At 39.0% G+C, this 18221-nt stretch overlaps 2 protein-coding genes across 6 annotated transcripts in view; both read left to right on the top strand.

The window, feature by feature from the left end:
- Positions 1–12134, top strand: part of LOC107696460 (protein bicaudal D homolog 2-like) — a 20494-nt gene extending 8360 nt beyond the window's left edge. For 2 of the 4 annotated variants that reach the window (XM_016496834.1, XM_016496997.1), the window contains 8 exons: positions 5404–5616; positions 5806–5958; positions 6199–6639; positions 6775–7104; positions 7210–7443; positions 7889–8329; positions 8474–8625; positions 8775–9582. In XM_016496834.1, the coding sequence (XP_016352320.1) occupies positions 5404–5616; positions 5806–5958; positions 6199–6639; positions 6775–7104; positions 7210–7443; positions 7889–8329; positions 8474–8625; positions 8775–9135 (2325 nt within the window). In that variant the 3' untranslated portion in view covers positions 9136–9582. Of the gene's footprint in view, positions 1–5403; positions 5617–5805; positions 5959–6198; positions 6640–6774; positions 7105–7209; positions 7522–7888; positions 8330–8473; positions 8626–8774; positions 9583–10689 lie in introns of those variants that run through there. The other 2 variants (XM_016496910.1, XM_016497070.1) reach the window with 2 other exon arrangements.
- A 717-nt stretch (positions 12135–12851) lies between these two features.
- On the top strand, positions 12852–16353 carry LOC107696688 (caspase recruitment domain-containing protein 19-like). 2 transcript variants are annotated; one of them, XM_016497186.1, is made up of 6 exons: positions 12852–13081; positions 13579–13718; positions 14891–15047; positions 15871–15933; positions 16031–16096; positions 16185–16352. In XM_016497186.1, exons 1-6 carry the CDS (start codon positions 13075–13077, stop codon positions 16289–16291), a joined length of 540 nt encoding a protein of 179 aa, XP_016352672.1. In that variant the 5' UTR covers positions 12852–13074; the 3' UTR covers positions 16292–16352. The 2 variants fall into 2 exon arrangements, with proteins under 2 accessions (XP_016352672.1, XP_016352746.1); XM_016497260.1 differs by lacking the exon at positions 12852–13081 and having other exon boundaries at positions 13572–13718; positions 16185–16353.
- The last annotated feature ends 1868 nt before the right edge of the window (positions 16354–18221 follow it).

Consider the following 18221-nt stretch of genomic DNA (forward strand, 5'->3'; position numbering starts at 1 on the left):
TGGCCAATCAGAGCACACCTCGCTTTTTCAGACCGATGAGCTTTGTAAAAATCGACGCGTTTCAGAAAGGTGGGGCATAGAGGAGAAACAATAATGTACAGTATGTGGAAAATAATGTTTTTTTTAACTTTAACCCGCATAAACACATTTCATTACACCAAATACACAAAATCATGTTCGTTTTAGCAGCATCATATGACCCCTTTAAAGACCTGATCACAAAAATAGGTTTTGTTAATCAGTAATTTGGGAATAGAGAGAAACACACAGTGTTGGAGGTCTGTGTGTTGTTGGCATGGCCTTTATCCATGGAATCGGAATCAGAATAAGGTTCTAAAGAAATGTCTTGGCAACCCAGAGTGATAGGTGGACAGCTGCCAGCAGCTGCTGTGGCAGGAGGACAACTTAGTGCTGACACCATTTCCACGTCTCTTTCTGTCTCACACACATTCTGATATTATTATGGTCCAGGGTTGCTAATGGACGTTTCATCATTTTACAGGCACTTTCATTTCCCAGGGGTTGATTTGAATTAAACCTGGTTTCAGCTTTTTTCTATGCCTTCAGTTATTTTACTTACCCTCCCAGGCAGGGCCGTGCACAGACATTTTGAGGGGCAGTGACCGAAACTAAAAAAAGGGGCACTACGGGTTGGGGCAGGAGAAGACGGCACACGCACTTAGAAATTATTAAAGATGTTTTGATAGAATAATCACAACTACGCATTGCTTATAACAAACTATTTACATATTTACATATAAATGTTTTACATGTTGATGTTCCTTTTTTTTTACAGCAAAACCTTTCTATTTGATACCATGTCCTGAAAGATCTTGATAACCTCATCTTTGATGATTGGGATGTCTTTTTCAATGGTCAGAAGCAGAAGATCATTGAGTCGTTCTTGTCCACATGCATTACGAAGTTTAGTTTTCACCAGCTTCAACTTTGAGAATGAGCGTTCAACAGAGGCTGTGGAGACTGGCAGTGTTTTTCAGCAGCTTGAAAAGTGTTGGGAACACAACATGAGCTTCAAAGTCTTTGAATGTTTCCAAAATTGCATGGACACTTTTTTGTGAGCATGTGTATGAAGAGTGGAAAACTCTAAGCTCAGTTAGCAGCTGTTCTTCCTCCTCTTGAAAACCGTAGAACTCACAGAGAGTATGGGCAGCATTAAGTGCTTCAGCATTTGCAGTGTCTTTCCACTTTGATGGCTCAATCAAACAATGCAGTGACATCACAATTTTTTCAGTGTTGCCTTTCCCTTGAAATCGTCTGTGGAGTTCCTGAATCAGGGAATCCAAAAAAGTGAAGTACATCCTTCCTCTGTAGTACGCCTCTAGAGTCTGTGGCTGGTGGTCCTCTGTTGCTGATGTGGAGCAGTACTTAAACTTTATTGGTACTTTTCGCCATCTTGCTTGCCCTGGAATTTCTTCAGGCGCATTGATCCCTCTTGTCTCTGCTTGAATGGTAGCATTGTGATGTATTTCTTTGAATTGCTCTTCAGTCCTCATTGTGTTCATTCTGTGAATGACACCGTTTACAACAGTGTATGCTGCTGCCAAATCCAGGTCTTGCCACGGAAGAGCATTTGAAGCAACTGCTGTTTTCATGAATATTGGAGTTGTTATCTCCAAGCAAAGGATAAATTCAAAGTTAATGCTGTGCAGCAGCATGTTTGCTTCCCCTGCAGCTGGATCAGGTGGCTCAGACTTTGTCAGATCTTCTAGGAATTGCACAGCTGCAGGGAGGCATTTTCTGAGAGTCTTTAGGGCTGTTTCCCTGCAGCTCCATCGGGTGTCTGAGAGCTTCTGTAGCTCAAGGGCACGCTGGCCTGGATTCATGGTTTGCTGTGTTTGTACAAATGCTGCATGTTGTTTTGTGGAGTTGGCAATGAAGGTGTAAAGTTTTTCAACTACTGTGAAAAAAAACTGACAAAGTGTATGCTTGACTTAGCGCTCTCCACTAGAGCAATGAGCATGGCAATGAACATATAATGCCTTTTCATTTTGCCTTTGTATGCTTGACTGTAGTCCTTTATAAGGCCTGCTCATGTTGGCAGCTCCATCATAGCCTTGGCCATATATGTCCCCAACTTTCAGCTGGTTCTCCTTCAGCACAGTCATTACTAGGTTTTCAAGTTGTTCTCCTGTTGTTGACTGAACATCACAGAGCTGAATAAAGCGCTCCTTTATCATCATGTCATGCACATAACGCACAACAAAGGACACCTGTTCGATGTGTGAAATATCAGTTGTCTCATCAAGTAAAATTTAAAATATTGATGCTTCCCTCACTTCCTTCAGTATGGAGCGTTTCACATAAACAGCTAGGGCTCTAATTAGGTCATTTTGTATTCAGTTTGAGAGGAGAGACACCTGAGGTTTTTGATGTGATTTTCCTTGATTTTGTCAAGATGAAGCTTCAGGACACTGTCATATTGGCCAACCAACTCCACAAGCTCTAAGAAATTTCCTTTGTTTGAACCTGACAGGCTTTCGTCGTCACCTCTGAGGGCCATGCCTTGTTTTGCTAAGTACAATATAATATCGAATAGTCAGTAGATAATCTCCCTGTTGTTTTACCTTTCTCTTTCTTTGGCTGCTTGCATTTCAAAGTCTTCTTTTTTCTAAAGCTGCATCCAATGCTTTTCTTTTAAAGGCATTCCACCGAATCATGCCTAGCATGTGTGACTCTGTCCTGCTATGCTCCTTCATTTTTTCTTTAGTCTGCTTCCATAGACTTACCCCTACTGACTTCCAACCTGTCCTGCTCTTATACTTCTCATCATTCATGAAAAGCCTGCAGCTGAAACAGTACATCGCATCATTCACAGGAGAATACTCTAACCAGGTGTGTTCTTCATACCATTGCCTCTGAAATGATCGTCCTTGTTCAACTGCAAAATTGGATGACAGGGTCCTACTGAATTTGACAATTTTGTGAAGGCCGCATTGTATGTTATATTGTATTTCTTTACATGGGCAGGATCTGATGGATTTTGTAATTGGAACTAAAACTCAAAGTCTTCTGGCTCTTTCTTTCTTGTGTACACTGCTGTGGCTGCCTCACTTTCCATATCTTCTTGTTCTGCCTCTGTCTCTTCTCTCTCTTTCTCCCTGTAGTACCTTTCTGTCTCAATCTGAATATTTTCTGTCACTGGCTCAGTTCCATGACCTTCACTTTGATTTGAGTTGACTCTGAGGCAGAATCATCTTAATATAGAAAATGAATAACAAACCTTTAACATATTGTAAATACTGCTTCATGCTAATTCAATTTATATTGCTGTAATTGTCTATCTTTCTTCTTATCACACTATAGCACAGGGGTGCTCAAGCTCAGTCCTGGAGGGACATTAACCTGCAGATTTTAGCTCCAACTTGCCTCTAACACACCTGTCAGGAAGTTTCTTTTATGCTTATTAAGAGCCTGATTAGCTGTTCAAGTGGGTTTAATTGGGGTTGAAGCTGAACTCTGCAGGACAGCAACCCTCCAGGAGCAGGACTGGACACCCCTGCTTGAGCTGCTACTTTCAGCCAGTTTAACAGGCTTACCTGTACCTGTCTGATTTGGCTGATGCTCAGTGGGCTCTTCCTAACTCTCTGAGCCTGCCTCTGCTGCCTCATCTTGAATGGAAGTATTAGACATTTAATTTAATATTATACAGCATAAATCTATATATTATGCTATACTATGCTAACGTAAAAATCTTTTAGAACATTTATAGTAGCCAATATTCCATTTAGATTATGTATAGTCCTACTATTAATATGATCCACGTTTGCAGTGTTGAACTGCCTTGAGCAGCCTCCCTTCGCTCTTTCTGTCTTCTTTTTGTGAAGGCATTATTTTTCTACAAAGTGTGCCAATAACAGCAAATTTGGTGTTATTTATATCTGATCATATCAGGTTCAACAATTTGATTCGACAATAATTCTAATTCTCGTTCGAGAACGTGGATATTTTGTACACACTGTTAACTTGGCACCATTATTAAAAGACCAGGAGCAAAACATTACCGACACAAATACAAAAACAAACTACCAAATTATTAATTCAACCACTGTTTGTAATAGATTCATGCCCTTTCACTGCCTGTCGATGGGACGAACTTCTGAAACTGTTGTCTCCACTCCAGCGCTCGGACAGAGACTGTGAGTGATACTGGGGAGCGAGCGAGAAAACAGAGTGGATTAGCGGAATCAGTGGATCATTAGCAGAGTGTTAACAGACGTCCGGGTTCGGGAATGGGTGTGCACAGGGGCAGGGGCTGAGAGGTGCACCTCAGATGATGAGGGCAGAGGGGCAGCGCGCTGAGTCAATATTTATTTTGATTACTTTCATGTGACAGATCAAGTTATTATATGTAGCTAGTATGAGTAACAAAATGCGTTCCCTGTGTCCAGATTTTACCGCAATAATAATGCAATAACTGACACTTCAAATCAACCTTTAAATGTCAACTTTTACAAAAAGTAGTCTTTAATAGTGTAAATACTGTAAATATCCAAATACATAATCTAATACATGTTATTTATTTTATATTAGGCCTATAGCATGGTGTATTTTTATTCGCGGCCCTGCACCCTCCACTTGTTCTAAACCTGTACGAGTTTTTCTTCTGTTGAACACAAAAGAAGATATTGTGCCCATACAAACCTGCCCATATTTGAATGTGTCAGATTGTTAGGCCTTGCATCAATGTGCTTTGTCCATCATACATCAGTGATCCCTGCATGCTTTTCTGTTAGCCATTCAGCCAGGCCACCAGCACAAATGGAGCTTTTAACATTTATGGCTTGTGCTGCCATGGTTGCGTGTGTGTGGCAACTTAGTCGGGCTGTAGCATGCTAATGACATCATTCAGACTGGCACACAAATTTAGGGGGGAAAGAAAGAGATGGAGTGTTTGATAAAAAGAGCACAGAATTCAACTAGTTTTGTCTCTAGCTGGTTACATCATCAGTTTGCAGGTAATGCATCTTTGTGTCTTACAAAATGACCCACGTACATCAAACTAAACTGTCTGTGGGAATCCTGAGATTTGGCTTCAATATCTAGAATAGGCCTAGACAGGATCAAAAGACTTCAGAATTTTTTTGTGCTAATTTTGGGGCAAATCTGAAGAAAAATGTTAATGTTAGATGTGTGTTAAAGAATTTCAACTGACAAAGTCCTTGGGTCTTGATTACATTTAGCCATTTAACTTTTGCCTCAAATCCCATAGCGTTTCTTTAGTACAATTAAGATTAATAAGCACCAACACTGTTAATTTCAAGCCTATCCTCATCCAGCCTCCACCCTACAAAACAAGTAATTTGTTTATAGCCGTACCACTACAACTTGATAGACTTCAAACATAATTCTAACCCTGATCTCTCTTAAATCATATTCATACAGGCATATGGCCAGGTTCACTCCACCCATAGAAAGGTGGCTGCAGACGGGGAAAGCAGGGAGGAGTCCCTCATCCTGGAGTCGGCATCTAAAGAGGCGTACTATGAGCAGAGAGTGCAAGAACTGCAGGCTGACCTACGACAAACCAAAAACACTCTCACCAGCACCCAGGCGGAGAACGAACGTCTGGCCACCCTCGCACTCGAGCTGAGAGAGGTTTGTGCTGTAGAGGGTTTTATTAAGAGTATTGAATTTATTAAACATATTTATGAAAGTTGTCCACATAGAAATGTACTCAACAGCAAACAAACCCAGTGAGTTATGAAACCAGTAGAGTTATATTCTATATGTGAATCTATATTCTTTATTAGTCATTTGTCAACTAAAGTTTGTTGTGTCCTTAAGAATAATGAAATTGTGGAGCTGCAGCGCAGTCGTCTGCGTGACGACATTCGAGAGTACAAGATCCGAGAGTCTCGTCTGCTGCAAGACTACACTGAACTGGAGGAGGAGAACATCAGCCTTCAGAAACAAGTCTCCACCCTTAAACAGGGTCAGGTTAGTAGCACTGACCATTGATCACATCCCAAATGTGGGTGTGGAAGAGTAGACCAAGCTCATGAATAGTAATCAAAAGGTTGCCCACAAAGAGAAGACCATGCACCATCACCTTGGAGGCACTTTGGATGAAAGTGTCTTCCTCATGATAACTACTGCTTTCACATAGTTGCTTATGTACAAGTCTACTGTTGCCATAACCTTAATCTTTGGTTGGTTTCTCCTAAATCTCTTCCAAAGGTGGAGTTTGAGGGACTTAAGCATGAGAATCGACGCTTGGAAGAGGAAGTGCAATACTTGAACAGCCAGCTAGAGGATGCTGTTCGGTTACGAGAAATAGCTGAGCGTCAGCTAACGGAGGTTCTAGAAACCGTAAAGACCGAGCGGGAGCAGAAAGCAGCTCTTCGAAAAGAATTGACACATCACATGACCCTGGGAGACTCGCTCCTTGCCAGCTCATTGGATGGGCTCAAACTGAGTGCAGATGAACCAAATAACGACAATGCCATTCTGATGTTTGAAAACGGATTTGCTAAAGTCAGCGACGCTAACGATGAAGATAACCGATTGTCTTCACCCAAAAGAGATGGAAACTTCCGTCCCGCACCAAGTCTGGTGGATGACTTGTTGACAGAGCTGAACATCTCAGAAATCCAGAAACTCAAGCAACAGCTCTTACAGGTATGGACATTTTTATGTGTACCGTTACAAATGCAATCCTTCGCATTTCAACCTTTTGGTCAACCTCGTTGACATAGTCACCTTGTTCCAGACCACTTAAAATGTAGCATTTTCCCCCTCCATTTCACCTTGCAGGTGGAGCGGGAGAAGGTAGCTCTTCTCACCACTTTACAGGACTCTCAGAAGCAGCTAGAGCATGCTCGAGGAACATTAGCCGAACAGCAGGAAGCTATGATGAGACTTAGCGATGATTTGGGCGTAATGAGGAGACTACAGGCAGGCAAGGAGCGGCAGTCGGCCCTGGACAGTGAGCGAGAGCGGGACAGTCGAGAGGACAATGATGTGGACTATTATGAGCTGGATATCAATGGGCCAGAGATTCTTCGCTGCAAGTATGAGGTAGCCATAGCAGAGGCAGGTGAACTGCGAGAGGAGCTTAAGACACTAAAATCAGAGCATGATGAGGTGAGTGGGACTGAGAAAAGTCGAGTTTTGTTCAGTATTATTTATGTTTTATTAATGTGTTGAAGGCACATTTCGTGGCAACTTGATTATGCATGATTCTTCTAGATGAAGGCCGAGTATGAAGAGGTACGGGCACGACTGGAGGGACAGGTGCGTGACCTCAGCGTTCAAGTGTCTCAGCTGGAGAGCAGCAGTCGCACAGACAGAGATCAAGTCACTCGGTTGGAAAAGGAGCTAAAGGAAGTGAGTACAGTTGCGGGCGAGACAGAAGGCAGTCTCAGCGTTGCCCAGGATGAGCTTGTTGCCTTTAGTGAAGAGCTTGCAAACCTCTACCACCATGTCTGCATGTGCAACAATGAAACCCCGAATCGTGTCATGCTTGATTTTTACAAAGAGGGTAAAGGAAACAAGACCGATGTCTATGTTTAATGTAAGTGAGTTTGTCGTTGTACCGTTTTGTTGTTGTCCATTCAAGCAGTTGACACAGAATTGCCGCTAATTCAAAAGTGAAAGTAAAACGCGCAAGGGCATTTAGGGCATTCACTATTTAATAGTGAAAGAAAGTGAGCAAAAGAGGGAAAACCCCAACGAACCCCACCCCTCAGGGATACAGGTTTTACCGGTGTTGTCACATGTCGATTAACCAGTGGGAAAATTTCATCACCGTCACAACCCTAATACACATGCACGCACACGCGCACACACACACACACACATATATATATATATATATACAGTGGGTACGGAAAGTATTCAGAACGAGCTTGCAAACCTCTACCACCATGTCTGCATGTGCAACAATGAAACCCCGAATCGTGTCATGCTTGATTTTTACAAAGAGGGTAAAGGAAACAAGACCGATGGTAAAGATCGTCAGTCTACGTTGACCCAAACCAGTGGCAGCACAGCCGAGGCACCCAGGTCAACCTCCACCGCTGCTGACAGCTCAACTTCTGGGACACCAGTCAGAGAAGATCCACGTCCTGAACCAATGGACATCTACAACCTAGTAGCAATAATTCGAGATCAGATACGCCACTTGCAGAAGGCGGTGGACCGTACCACAGAACTATCCAGGCAAAGAATTGCTTCTCTAGAGTTGGCCGCCGTGGCGGATAAAGACCAAGCTGCTTGCATGGAGGAGATTTTGAAGCTCAAGTCCCTGCTGAGCACTAAGCGAGAACAGATTGCCACGCTGAGGACTGTGCTCAAGGCCAACAAACAGGTGAGAACAAAAACGATTAGGTTGGCATGGGTGTATATGACGGCAGAATATTGATCTTCTTGTAGACCATCCAAATGGACTGCCTTAGATTGTAGTATTTCAAGAGCGTTTTCTGAACTGTGGTGTGGTTCTGTGCCCTTTTAGACAGCTGAGGTTGCCCTGGCAAACTTAAAGAGCAAATATGAGAATGAAAAGGCCATGGTCACCGAAACTATGATGAAGTTGAGGAACGAGCTGAAGGCTCTTAAAGAAGATGCTGCCACTTTCTCCTCTCTCAGGGCAATGTTTGCCACCAGGTACTGCAGGAAGACAACTGAAAGTTGCTTCTCTTCCAGCTTTCTTTATCTGGCAGAAATTCCTGCTACTGTCCAGAGAACAGTAGGGTTATGCATTTCAGGTACTAAATCTTTCTTGCACTATCCCTCTTTCCCATTTTCTTCTTTAGGTGTGATGAGTATGTAACTCAATTGGACGACATGCAGAGGCAGCTGGCTGCAGCAGAAGATGAGAAGAAGACTCTGAACTCCCTCCTGCGTATGGCCATCCAGCAGAAACTGGCCCTCACTCAGCGACTGGAGGATCTGGAGTTTGACCACGAGCAATCCCGAAGAGGATCCGGTGCTGGGCCTGGCGGCCGTGGGAAGGCTTCATCTGGCCGTGGCAGAGGACCCTTGTCGTTTTCCAGCCCCCATGTAAGTCCTAGACTTCCCTGTAAGAACCGACCACAACCACACGGCCTCATTGGAAGTCCTGCGGTTTTCTGCAGTGAGAAGTATAAAATTCTGTGTGACACTGGATCCGATTAACACCTGTGTGTAATTGTCACTCATCAGCATCCTCATGCTAACTAACAATCCTTTTACTGTATGTGTGCTTGGGACAAAACAATGCTAGCATGTCACTGTTTGTGCTAACAGTTGCTGGCTTCATTAATACTTGTCTAAAGGTTTGGGCCTAGTCCTTCTCCTGTAGATCTATCTGGAGAGATTGAATGGGTTGGTAATGCTATCTACTAGGGTTATCACAATCACTAAATTTTTTTTTTTTGTAATAGGCAGACTCCAATATTTTGGTACCGAAATGAATCTCTTTAGTTTCGACATTCGGCACTCTTGACATTTGTACTACCTGCTGTTTTTTTGTTTTTTAAAGAAAGCAGTCTGGCGCCGACATATAGCGATGTTGCGCTCCGGGCGTCCCGAGTTCGAGTCCCGGCTCGCAGGCCTTTCCCGATCCCATCCCCTCTTTCCCGATCCCATCTCTCTCCCACTTCGCTTCCTGTCTAAATACTGTCCTGTCACAATAAAGGCAAAAATGCCAAAAAAAAAATAAAGAAGGAAAGCAGGCTGTAGTGCATACAATTTTCCGGTATGCATTGATTAACTGCATGACCTACCACGATTGTCAAAATGTGCAGTATATGACCAAAGCACATTGGTGTGTAATGTACAATGCAATGCATTGTTTCCAATTTCATTGTATTCCAGTGAGTTTAGTTGCAACCCATATATATCTATAAACAAGGATTGAGGAAACAATTAAGGAAAAGTACTAAACATGTTAAAATACATCTACGTCTGTCTAAATTTGTCTTTTCTCTCTGAACATCTGAGACCAGTGTTTCTACTGCAACCCAACCAGCACTGAATGTCATTGAGTTAAACCCAGTTTCACAAAGCTAGTCTGTTAATCTCTGTGTCAGTGCGAATAAATCTGTGTAATCCCAACAGAGACGCACCTTACTGAGCCTGCTGGGAGTTTTGCAATCCAGGTTGCAACCCTACAGGACATAATTCATGATAAAGATTTTGTTCTAAAAATGACAAAAAATGATAGGTGTCTTTTGTTGAAGATAATGTCTAGATTTATAGAGTTTTCATGCACAGAAAAGATGTTAATTCAGAAATTTTAGACTAAATTTCTTCAAGATGAATTTAAGAAGTTGGTTTCAACTATTTTATCATGTCATTCCATGTCTTTGTTGATTTTGTTCGTACTGTTTCATCTAGCCTTTCAGCCAGCATAACACATTGTCCATGTTATCTTTACAGTGATGACTCTGAACCACTTTATCGTGCATGATCTGTTGCTCTCAGTTTGAACTGTTTGTATTAGTTGGCATGTTGTCTGTTGCATGTGAGTCTTCTGCTTCCTGCAGTCCATTGCATCTGGAAAAATGATTCTTACATGTTCTGCTGTGTACTAATGGATCTATCCTGTCTCATTGTTGACGGTAACATTCACTTGTCTATGTCCAGTGTTATCAACTTGACTTATTAGCTATATTAATTATTTACAATACATTTGGGTCAGCTATGATGTAATAATTCTGATGGTCATTTTGTTTCTCAATTTTGCAGTAATTTTATTAGCTCTGGAGATTATCTGCAAACGGTTATTTCCCCTCTTCCTTTGTTCTACACTATTCGTCCAGAATACACATGCCTGGTCCAATTTTGGAAACAAGAAATTTGTCCCTGGATGTGGCTGCAAGAAAACACAGGCTCACATGTAAAGCCAACCAATCTGTGTAATCATTATTTTGCCTGTTACTGTGGGGGGGTTATTTTTTTCTGCTTTGTTTTTGTTTAATGTGCACTTTCAGTGCACTAGTTAATATTATGTAAGAGTTGCACATTTCAGTATGCTTGGCACATTTTTTGTTTGTTTTGTTCTTGCAAATTTTATGTATTTAACTGAAAAAAATAATAATATAAGAATTGTGGTTTGTTTATAGTGTTTTATGCTTAGAACTGTCAGGTTCTAAGCATATTCCAGGGAGAACAATTATGTTAAATAGGCCTATATATGTTTCTTGTTCTGTTCAATAGTCAAACATTCTAACGGAACATTATCTTGATAGTCATGTAGTGTAACTCCACTTGTGGAACAATAACTTTTGACTTGCTCCTGAGAAGTTTGGAGTCAATTGTCATTGTGGGTCAAGGATATGTTAAATTCAGACATAAAAAATATCAATTCCAAATTGGAATACTTTCTACTTTTTTGCCAAATACTGCATTTAGGTCAGCATTTTGTATTTTACATTGCAATACATATTTGTTTTTAGACATTGATTATCTGTATTGTATAACCCTCTCATAAGACCTTCTGTGCCTTTTATGCCACTATTGTTTTTTTGTTTTCATGAACCATTCTAAGAGCCATAGTCTTCAGTATTTCTGTCAGTCTCAGATCTAGCCCACTTGGCCCAGTGTGTGAACGTCTAATTTGGACAATAATTAAACACTCCTTCTGAATGTCAGCTCAGATTTCTTGTTTAGGAGATTTTAAATTTAGTAAGTATTAGGTGTGTTCAAATCATACATTCCTTTAAGGAAGTAATGATTTCTGATGGCTGTCTGTTGACATTTAGTCATTATTTTCCTATGTGTAAACTTGCTAATTATTTTATTTTGTTTGTATTTCAGCAAGCAGAAAACTTTACCTCGGAACATTAGTGCCATTTCAAATTTAAGATATTGTAAAGTTTTAAATAATCTTTTTATCTTTCTTTTTTTCTTTTGACTACAAATTAAGTGCAATTTTGTGTTGTTTCTGGAGTGTATGCAATAGTTTTCTATTTGCTGAAACCGCTTCATCAGCCATGTCATAGCTTTATGACATTTTCAGTTATTTTTACACATTTGTATGGAATGACTTCACTTGTTTGTTCATATTTATTCATAACCTTGGCTATCAGTTCAGTATTAATGACAGGTTTGTATGCGTTATTACTGGCAGATGCGCTGCCTCTTTGCATCTCTTCTTGAAATATTACAGGTACAATGTAAGCTGCCTCGTCTGTGTTTTTTTTCCTTTGTGTTTTTATTTTTTTTTACACAGTGCTGATGTTCAGTGTTGTGCTTCTTTTTTTTTTTTTACATTTTTACATATTTTACATGCTTCTCTGTAGTTTATCATGAGGAACTCATTATAGGCCCATGTCTGTCTTAACATTTCTCAATAAACTAATATAAAATATTACATTTAGCTTCAAGTTGTATATTGGTAGTTGACAATTAGACACTTTTCCAAGAAAGCAGAGTGGGGAAAGGATTTGCCTGGAGAGAGGAGCAGGTTGAGTGCAATTCTATATACTTAAAAATGATAAATTACTGTTTTTTTTAACTATTGTATAAAAGCAATATTGCACAACTGTTCCGTAGTAGCCTACTAATGATCAAATCAGGGTTGTGCTGATATTAAGAAAAAATATTTCCTGCTCAGGTGTTGATGGATAACATGGACATCTTTTCTTTATTTTTTAAAAACTTATTTCCCCTGTTATATCTGAACATACATTGACAGTCGGTGACACTAGTAGGACGTGCAGAGATATTTATTTTTACAGGGTAAAAAAAAAAAACAAGTGCCACAAAGAAACGGAACCGTCTATTATACGCTAACGTGTGTGTATAAAAATTAATATTATTTATACATTATATAACTTTATTATAAATTCTAAATAAGCTTGAGTTCAATTTATTATTATCCTTTTAGATAAAGTATAGCGCTCACTGCGTACCGTGTCTAATATACTAATATTCAGCAAGTGTTTCTTCAATGCAACCGAAGGGAATCGAATCTAGACTTTACACTAAATATAAACTGAATTTGCGTGAACTTCCGTGTGTAACCCTCACTTTGATCGGAACTTCCGGCAATTCTCACCACGGTCTCCGCCCCTCCATATACAATGCAATGGGCGTTTCCAAACAAAAGACAGCGAAGGGCACTTCAAAATGGGAGGTCCGTCAAACTTCTAGTTGTTATTTATAAGTATAACTAAGAACTATAAATACATACTTTTTACTTTATAAAGTGAGTTTTATAGGATCTTATGCTCACAAGCTTGAGCTGCTTCGACTAGTTTTGCCTCGACAGTTGTTGTGCTCCATTACGGTGTATTAAGTCTACCCTGCTTAATATGTTGCATTTCAGAAGCTCTATAATCTGTTGATAAAGTATTTCTGAATTTATAAGGCGTTTTGTTGGCTAAAAGGCATTGAAATAACACTCAATCTACTTCAAAAGTATGTTTGACAGTCTTGCGGTGTCTCTGCTCAATGTAATATTTATGAGGTGCCTCCATCTTCTGGCTGAAATGTGTACAGCATTTATAGAGATATTTGTTACTAGTCTGGATTATTTAAAGGAATAGTTTATCCCCCCAATTTTTTTTTTTTTAATTTTCGTTCTGTCATGTTGTTCCAAACCTGTATGACTTTATTTCTGTGTAATGACAGAGAGCTTCCATGAACAGCTGCGAATAGACAGCCGGTTCCTGAAATCGGACCAACGTCTAGATACAGAACTGGTGGATAAACTCATCCTGCAGCTCAACAGAATCTACCCACAGATCCTGACTGACAAGGAGGCCTCCAAGGTAAGAGCTCCACCCTCAGTAATAGAGTGCTGCAGCCGTGACGTCAAACCCGGAAGACTCATTCACCACGGGTTACATCAAGATTTTCCTATGGGTTTCTTTTAATAATGGGGCTTTTCAATTTATGAGTAAAACAAGGTTTGTGGGAAACATACATTTACTATACTATACTTTTTGCTGGACAACTTATATTACACACACTTACAGGTACATCTCAAGAAATTAGAATATCATGAAAAAGGTCAATATTTTTTGTCACTCATTTCAGAAAGTGAAACCCATATATTATATAGATTCATTACACATAGAGTGAAATATTTCAAGCCTTTATTTCTTGAAATTTTGATGATTATGGCTTACAGATAATGAAAACCCAAAATTCGTTGTCTCAGAAAATTTGAATATTACATAAGATCAATAAAAAGAACTTTTGTGGCTTACCCTCCTTGTGGAGGGTGTCAATGACATTGTGGAGGGTGTCAATGTCTTCTGGACATCTGTCTTCCCCATGATTGTGTAGCATACTGACCCAGACTGAGAAACCATTTAAAGGCTCAGGAAACCTTTGCAGGTGTTTTGAGGTAATTAGCTGATTAGGGTGTGACACCATGACTTTCCAATATTGAACTTTTTCACAATATTCTAATTTTCTGAGACACTTTTTGTGTGAAAAATTAGAAAACCCCCCAAAAAATGTTGGGTTTTCATTATCTGTAAGCCATAATCATCAAAATTTCATGAAATAAAGGCTTGAAATATTTTACTCTGTGTAATGAATCTATATAATATATGGGTTTCACTTTCTGACATGAGTGACAAAAAATATTGACCTTTTTCATGATATTCTAATTTTTTGAGATGTACCTGTATACTGAAAACACAAATTTTGAAGCAGTTATTTTTATTTTTAAAAACGTGTTCATAATAAGTAACTACATAAGAATGTTTGGGGTGTGAGAGTGAGCAGCAAAACGTTTAAGTATCGTCAAGTTATGTTTACCACAGACCTTATTTTACTCATGAACTGAAAAACCCCATAGGAAAATCTCAAGGGAACCCATGATGAATTAGTCTTCCAGGTTTTATTATTATAGCTGCAGCACTCTATACATATAAACAGTCCATATTTGTACTTTACTTCTTTTTCCAATAATGATATTCCCAAACATTAGTTCAGGGATTTGGATGTGCCCACCTGTATCAGGCTGGCGGAGCTGCTGTCTCATCTACAGGACAAAGGAGAGGAGGCATGTCGAGAGTTTTACCATGCACTGCACCTCCACGTGGAGGACGTTTATTTCAGCTTACCCACACGTCTCCGACTCAGAGGTTGGCAGAACCATCATTTTCCACTCGTAACCACTCAAAAATGTCATACTTGTGAGGATATTCATTTAGTTTTTACAATGCAGCATTTAATTTCTGATTCATAGTGGTTGTGGAAATTTATTTAAAGGAATAGTTCACCCAAAAATTAAAATTTACTGAAAATTTACTCACCCCCAGGCCATCCAAGATGTAGATGAGGATCCTCTGCAGTGAGTAAAAACATCACAATAGTCCACAAGTACAGAACACAACTTCAGTGAGGTGAAATTAATGTAATAATTTCATCAAGGCATTTTTCAACCTATAAAAACTGTCCATAACAGTTCTCAACAAATATGTTGGTGGATTTTGATGTGAGAGGACAACAGGGGATGCACTTTTTCCACTGGAGGAAGTTTTATTATGGATTGTTAACATATGGATATGTTATTATTTTGGCTAGAAGCAGCGGTTTAAAGTTCAAATGGCTTAATGATGAATTTATTACAAACATGCAGCTTTTCACTTCACAAGACATTCATTAATGGAATGGGGTCATGTGGATTACTTGTAGATTATTATGTTTTTATCAGCCATTTGGACTCTCATTCTGACGGCACCCGTTCACTGCAGAGGATCCACGGGTGAGCAAGTGATGTAATGCGATGTGATGTAATAAAATTCTCTAAATCTGTTCCAATGAAGAAATAAACTCATCTATATATTGCATGGCCTGAGGGTGAATACATTTTCATTTTTGGGTGAACTATTCCTTTAAGCTTGTTATTAAGCTTTACTTGGAAGCGTTTTTGGTTTGAACACCAAGTTTGATTTGTTTTTGTAGATTCTGGTGAACCAGTCGGCCCAATCCCGAGTCCCACAGACAGATATGTAATAAATGACCATAGTAAGTCAGCCTTTTCTGTGATTATGCACTAGTAAACAATTTATATAAATGATGTTCCATCATGTTTTTTTTGCTTAGTTTTTTTGTCATTGCCCAGGTCCGTTTTTCTTCCTTAGTTGTTTCAGTGTGGCTGTAGGAGCAGCTCTGCTGTATTACTATGGTGGTAAGCACACAAACTTGTTAATATCTTCACACCCACATCAAATATGAATTTCCTAGACTGAAAGTGCTCAAAATGTTCTTATCTGCAGAGTCCAAGCAGGTGTCAGGCTCCAGCAGCACTCTGGGTCTGGCTGCGATGGGTCTTAGTAGAAAAGTGCGGGACGTTCTCATCTGGTACATAGAAGTTGGAAAATAATGGATTTTTTGCTGCCTTAAAAAGAATTTAGACAGCAATCAATTCTGAAATACTCAATTACCCATGTCAAAAATATCAAAATTTTAATTCAGGTTTTTAAAAAAAAAAATATGTACATACCATGTAAATACAAAAATTATTGCTTTGAGGCAGAATTTCAAAGATTGAATTGTAAGGTTTCATGCCTAAATATAGAATCTCGTTACAATTTAAATATAACAATAGAATGGTTTATATAATTACTTAACATCTGTAATCAAACATTACAGTCATGCATTTGAAATAATAGCCATTTATATGCAGTACCAAGAGCAGGAACTCATTACCTTTTAAGAAATGTTGGGTAGGAACCAAACTCGCTACTTAGGCTAAAGTATTCAGTTGAAGTTGAATCGCAGAGCTGCTCTGTTAATGTTGCAACCCTTGTTCTGTTTGTGAATTTGTTTTATTGTACTTGAAAAATAGACCTCAAACTCATTTATATATTATTTATAGTCAGTACCTTTCAATTCTCACAGACTTGGGACTTATTTGGGCAAGAGATTATTTTAGTAAAATGTGGACACAAAATTCACTACACCATTTAGTGGATTCAAAACTGGGTAAACTTGACAAATCAAATAGATCAACGTGTCAGAATATTTTGACACGCAAGACAATAAAGACCACAGGTAAATCTGAACCTTGGAGTATTAGGAGTTTGTTACTTTGTAATACCTTTTTTGTGGGCTAAGATTTCAACAGTTGTGTTTATATTGTTTGTTTACTTTTATACTAGCAGCATGTTTGTACTGGTTTGTGTACTAATTATTCATATTGTCAATTTACTCTTGTGGCCTTGTTTCTGCAGTGCAATTGTGTTTTGTAAAACTTATTTGAAACTTTTGGCCTAGAAACTTTTCAGATAAATGGCACATTCACAATAGTTAACTGAGAAACTGTTTTTTTTTGTCAGGGGCTAAAAAAAAAAAATATTAGGCTAAATAAAACTGTGGAACTGTTGCTAATGTACTTGTACTAATGTTTTGATTGTCTTGATATACCAGAGCAAACACTTGTGGACGAGTGGAAAATGATTGCTGAAAAATAGTTTTATTGATGTCAGAATGATTGTTTTGTCCTTAAATGCAGCAGCTTTATTGAATGTAAAAACAACTGTAAGTAGGTCTACTATTTATCTGTGCACTGAAATAATGACGTAATGCATTTATGTTTAATTATTTGGTTTTCATTGGACTAATACTGTACTCTAAAAGTGAAAAAAGGCAATCTTTGGTCATTTATACAAACAATATCCATATAAAATGTACAAAAAGTTCAAGAAACATATAAACATATGGGTAGTAAATAATCACAACAAACATCAAAACACTAAATAACTTTAAAACTTAGTCACAAATATTTCAAAGAAAAAAACAATATGCTTCGTTGTCTGTAGCATAGCTCCTTGTCAGTAGATGGCGCTCTTATTTCAGTGTTTACTGCATCAATGCAAACAGACAACATGCATTGTTGCTAGTTCTTTTTTAATACTTCAAAAATAAAAACCTCAATTTATGACGTTTTTGGTCTACTAATACAAGATAAAAATGTGCTAGATTTATGATGGCAAATCAGATTTAGTATTCATGTTTTGTAAAGGTACTGAATTTTGTAAGAAAAGATTTAAACTCTTCATATAGTCATGATCAGCTTGAACTGTAAGTACCTTGTTCTGACTTTGTTAAGCAGTTTATCCATGCAGCAAGACCTTTAAGTATGACTTTTAAGTAAAAACAAACACAAACGTGCCATGTGCAAGAGTTGCATTCTGTTGAACCACACGTAAAATGAGTCCATTTCCCCCTAACCACAGTGATCAGAGGCTTTCAGGTAGACAGTATGAAGGTCCAATGTAAGGTGAGGTGCTACTGTCCCTTTCAGGCTTGAA

The sequence above is a fragment of the Sinocyclocheilus anshuiensis genome, unplaced genomic scaffold, assembly GCF_001515605.1.
Source record: "Sinocyclocheilus anshuiensis isolate Anshui unplaced genomic scaffold, SAMN03320099.WGS_v1.1 scaffold313, whole genome shotgun sequence".
NCBI lineage: Eukaryota > Metazoa > Chordata > Actinopteri > Cypriniformes > Cyprinidae > Sinocyclocheilus > Sinocyclocheilus anshuiensis.

Excerpts from the sequence above, each read along its gene's own strand:
- LOC107696688 (XM_016497186.1), top strand. Across the intron at positions 13,719-14,890 it reads CTGACAAGGAGGCCTCCAAG|TTCAGGGATTTGGATGTGCC; the intron begins GTAAGAGCTCCA and ends CCCAAACATTAG. Across the intron at positions 15,934-16,030 it reads ATATGTAATAAATGACCATA|GTCCGTTTTTCTTCCTTAGT; the intron begins GTAAGTCAGCCT and ends GTCATTGCCCAG.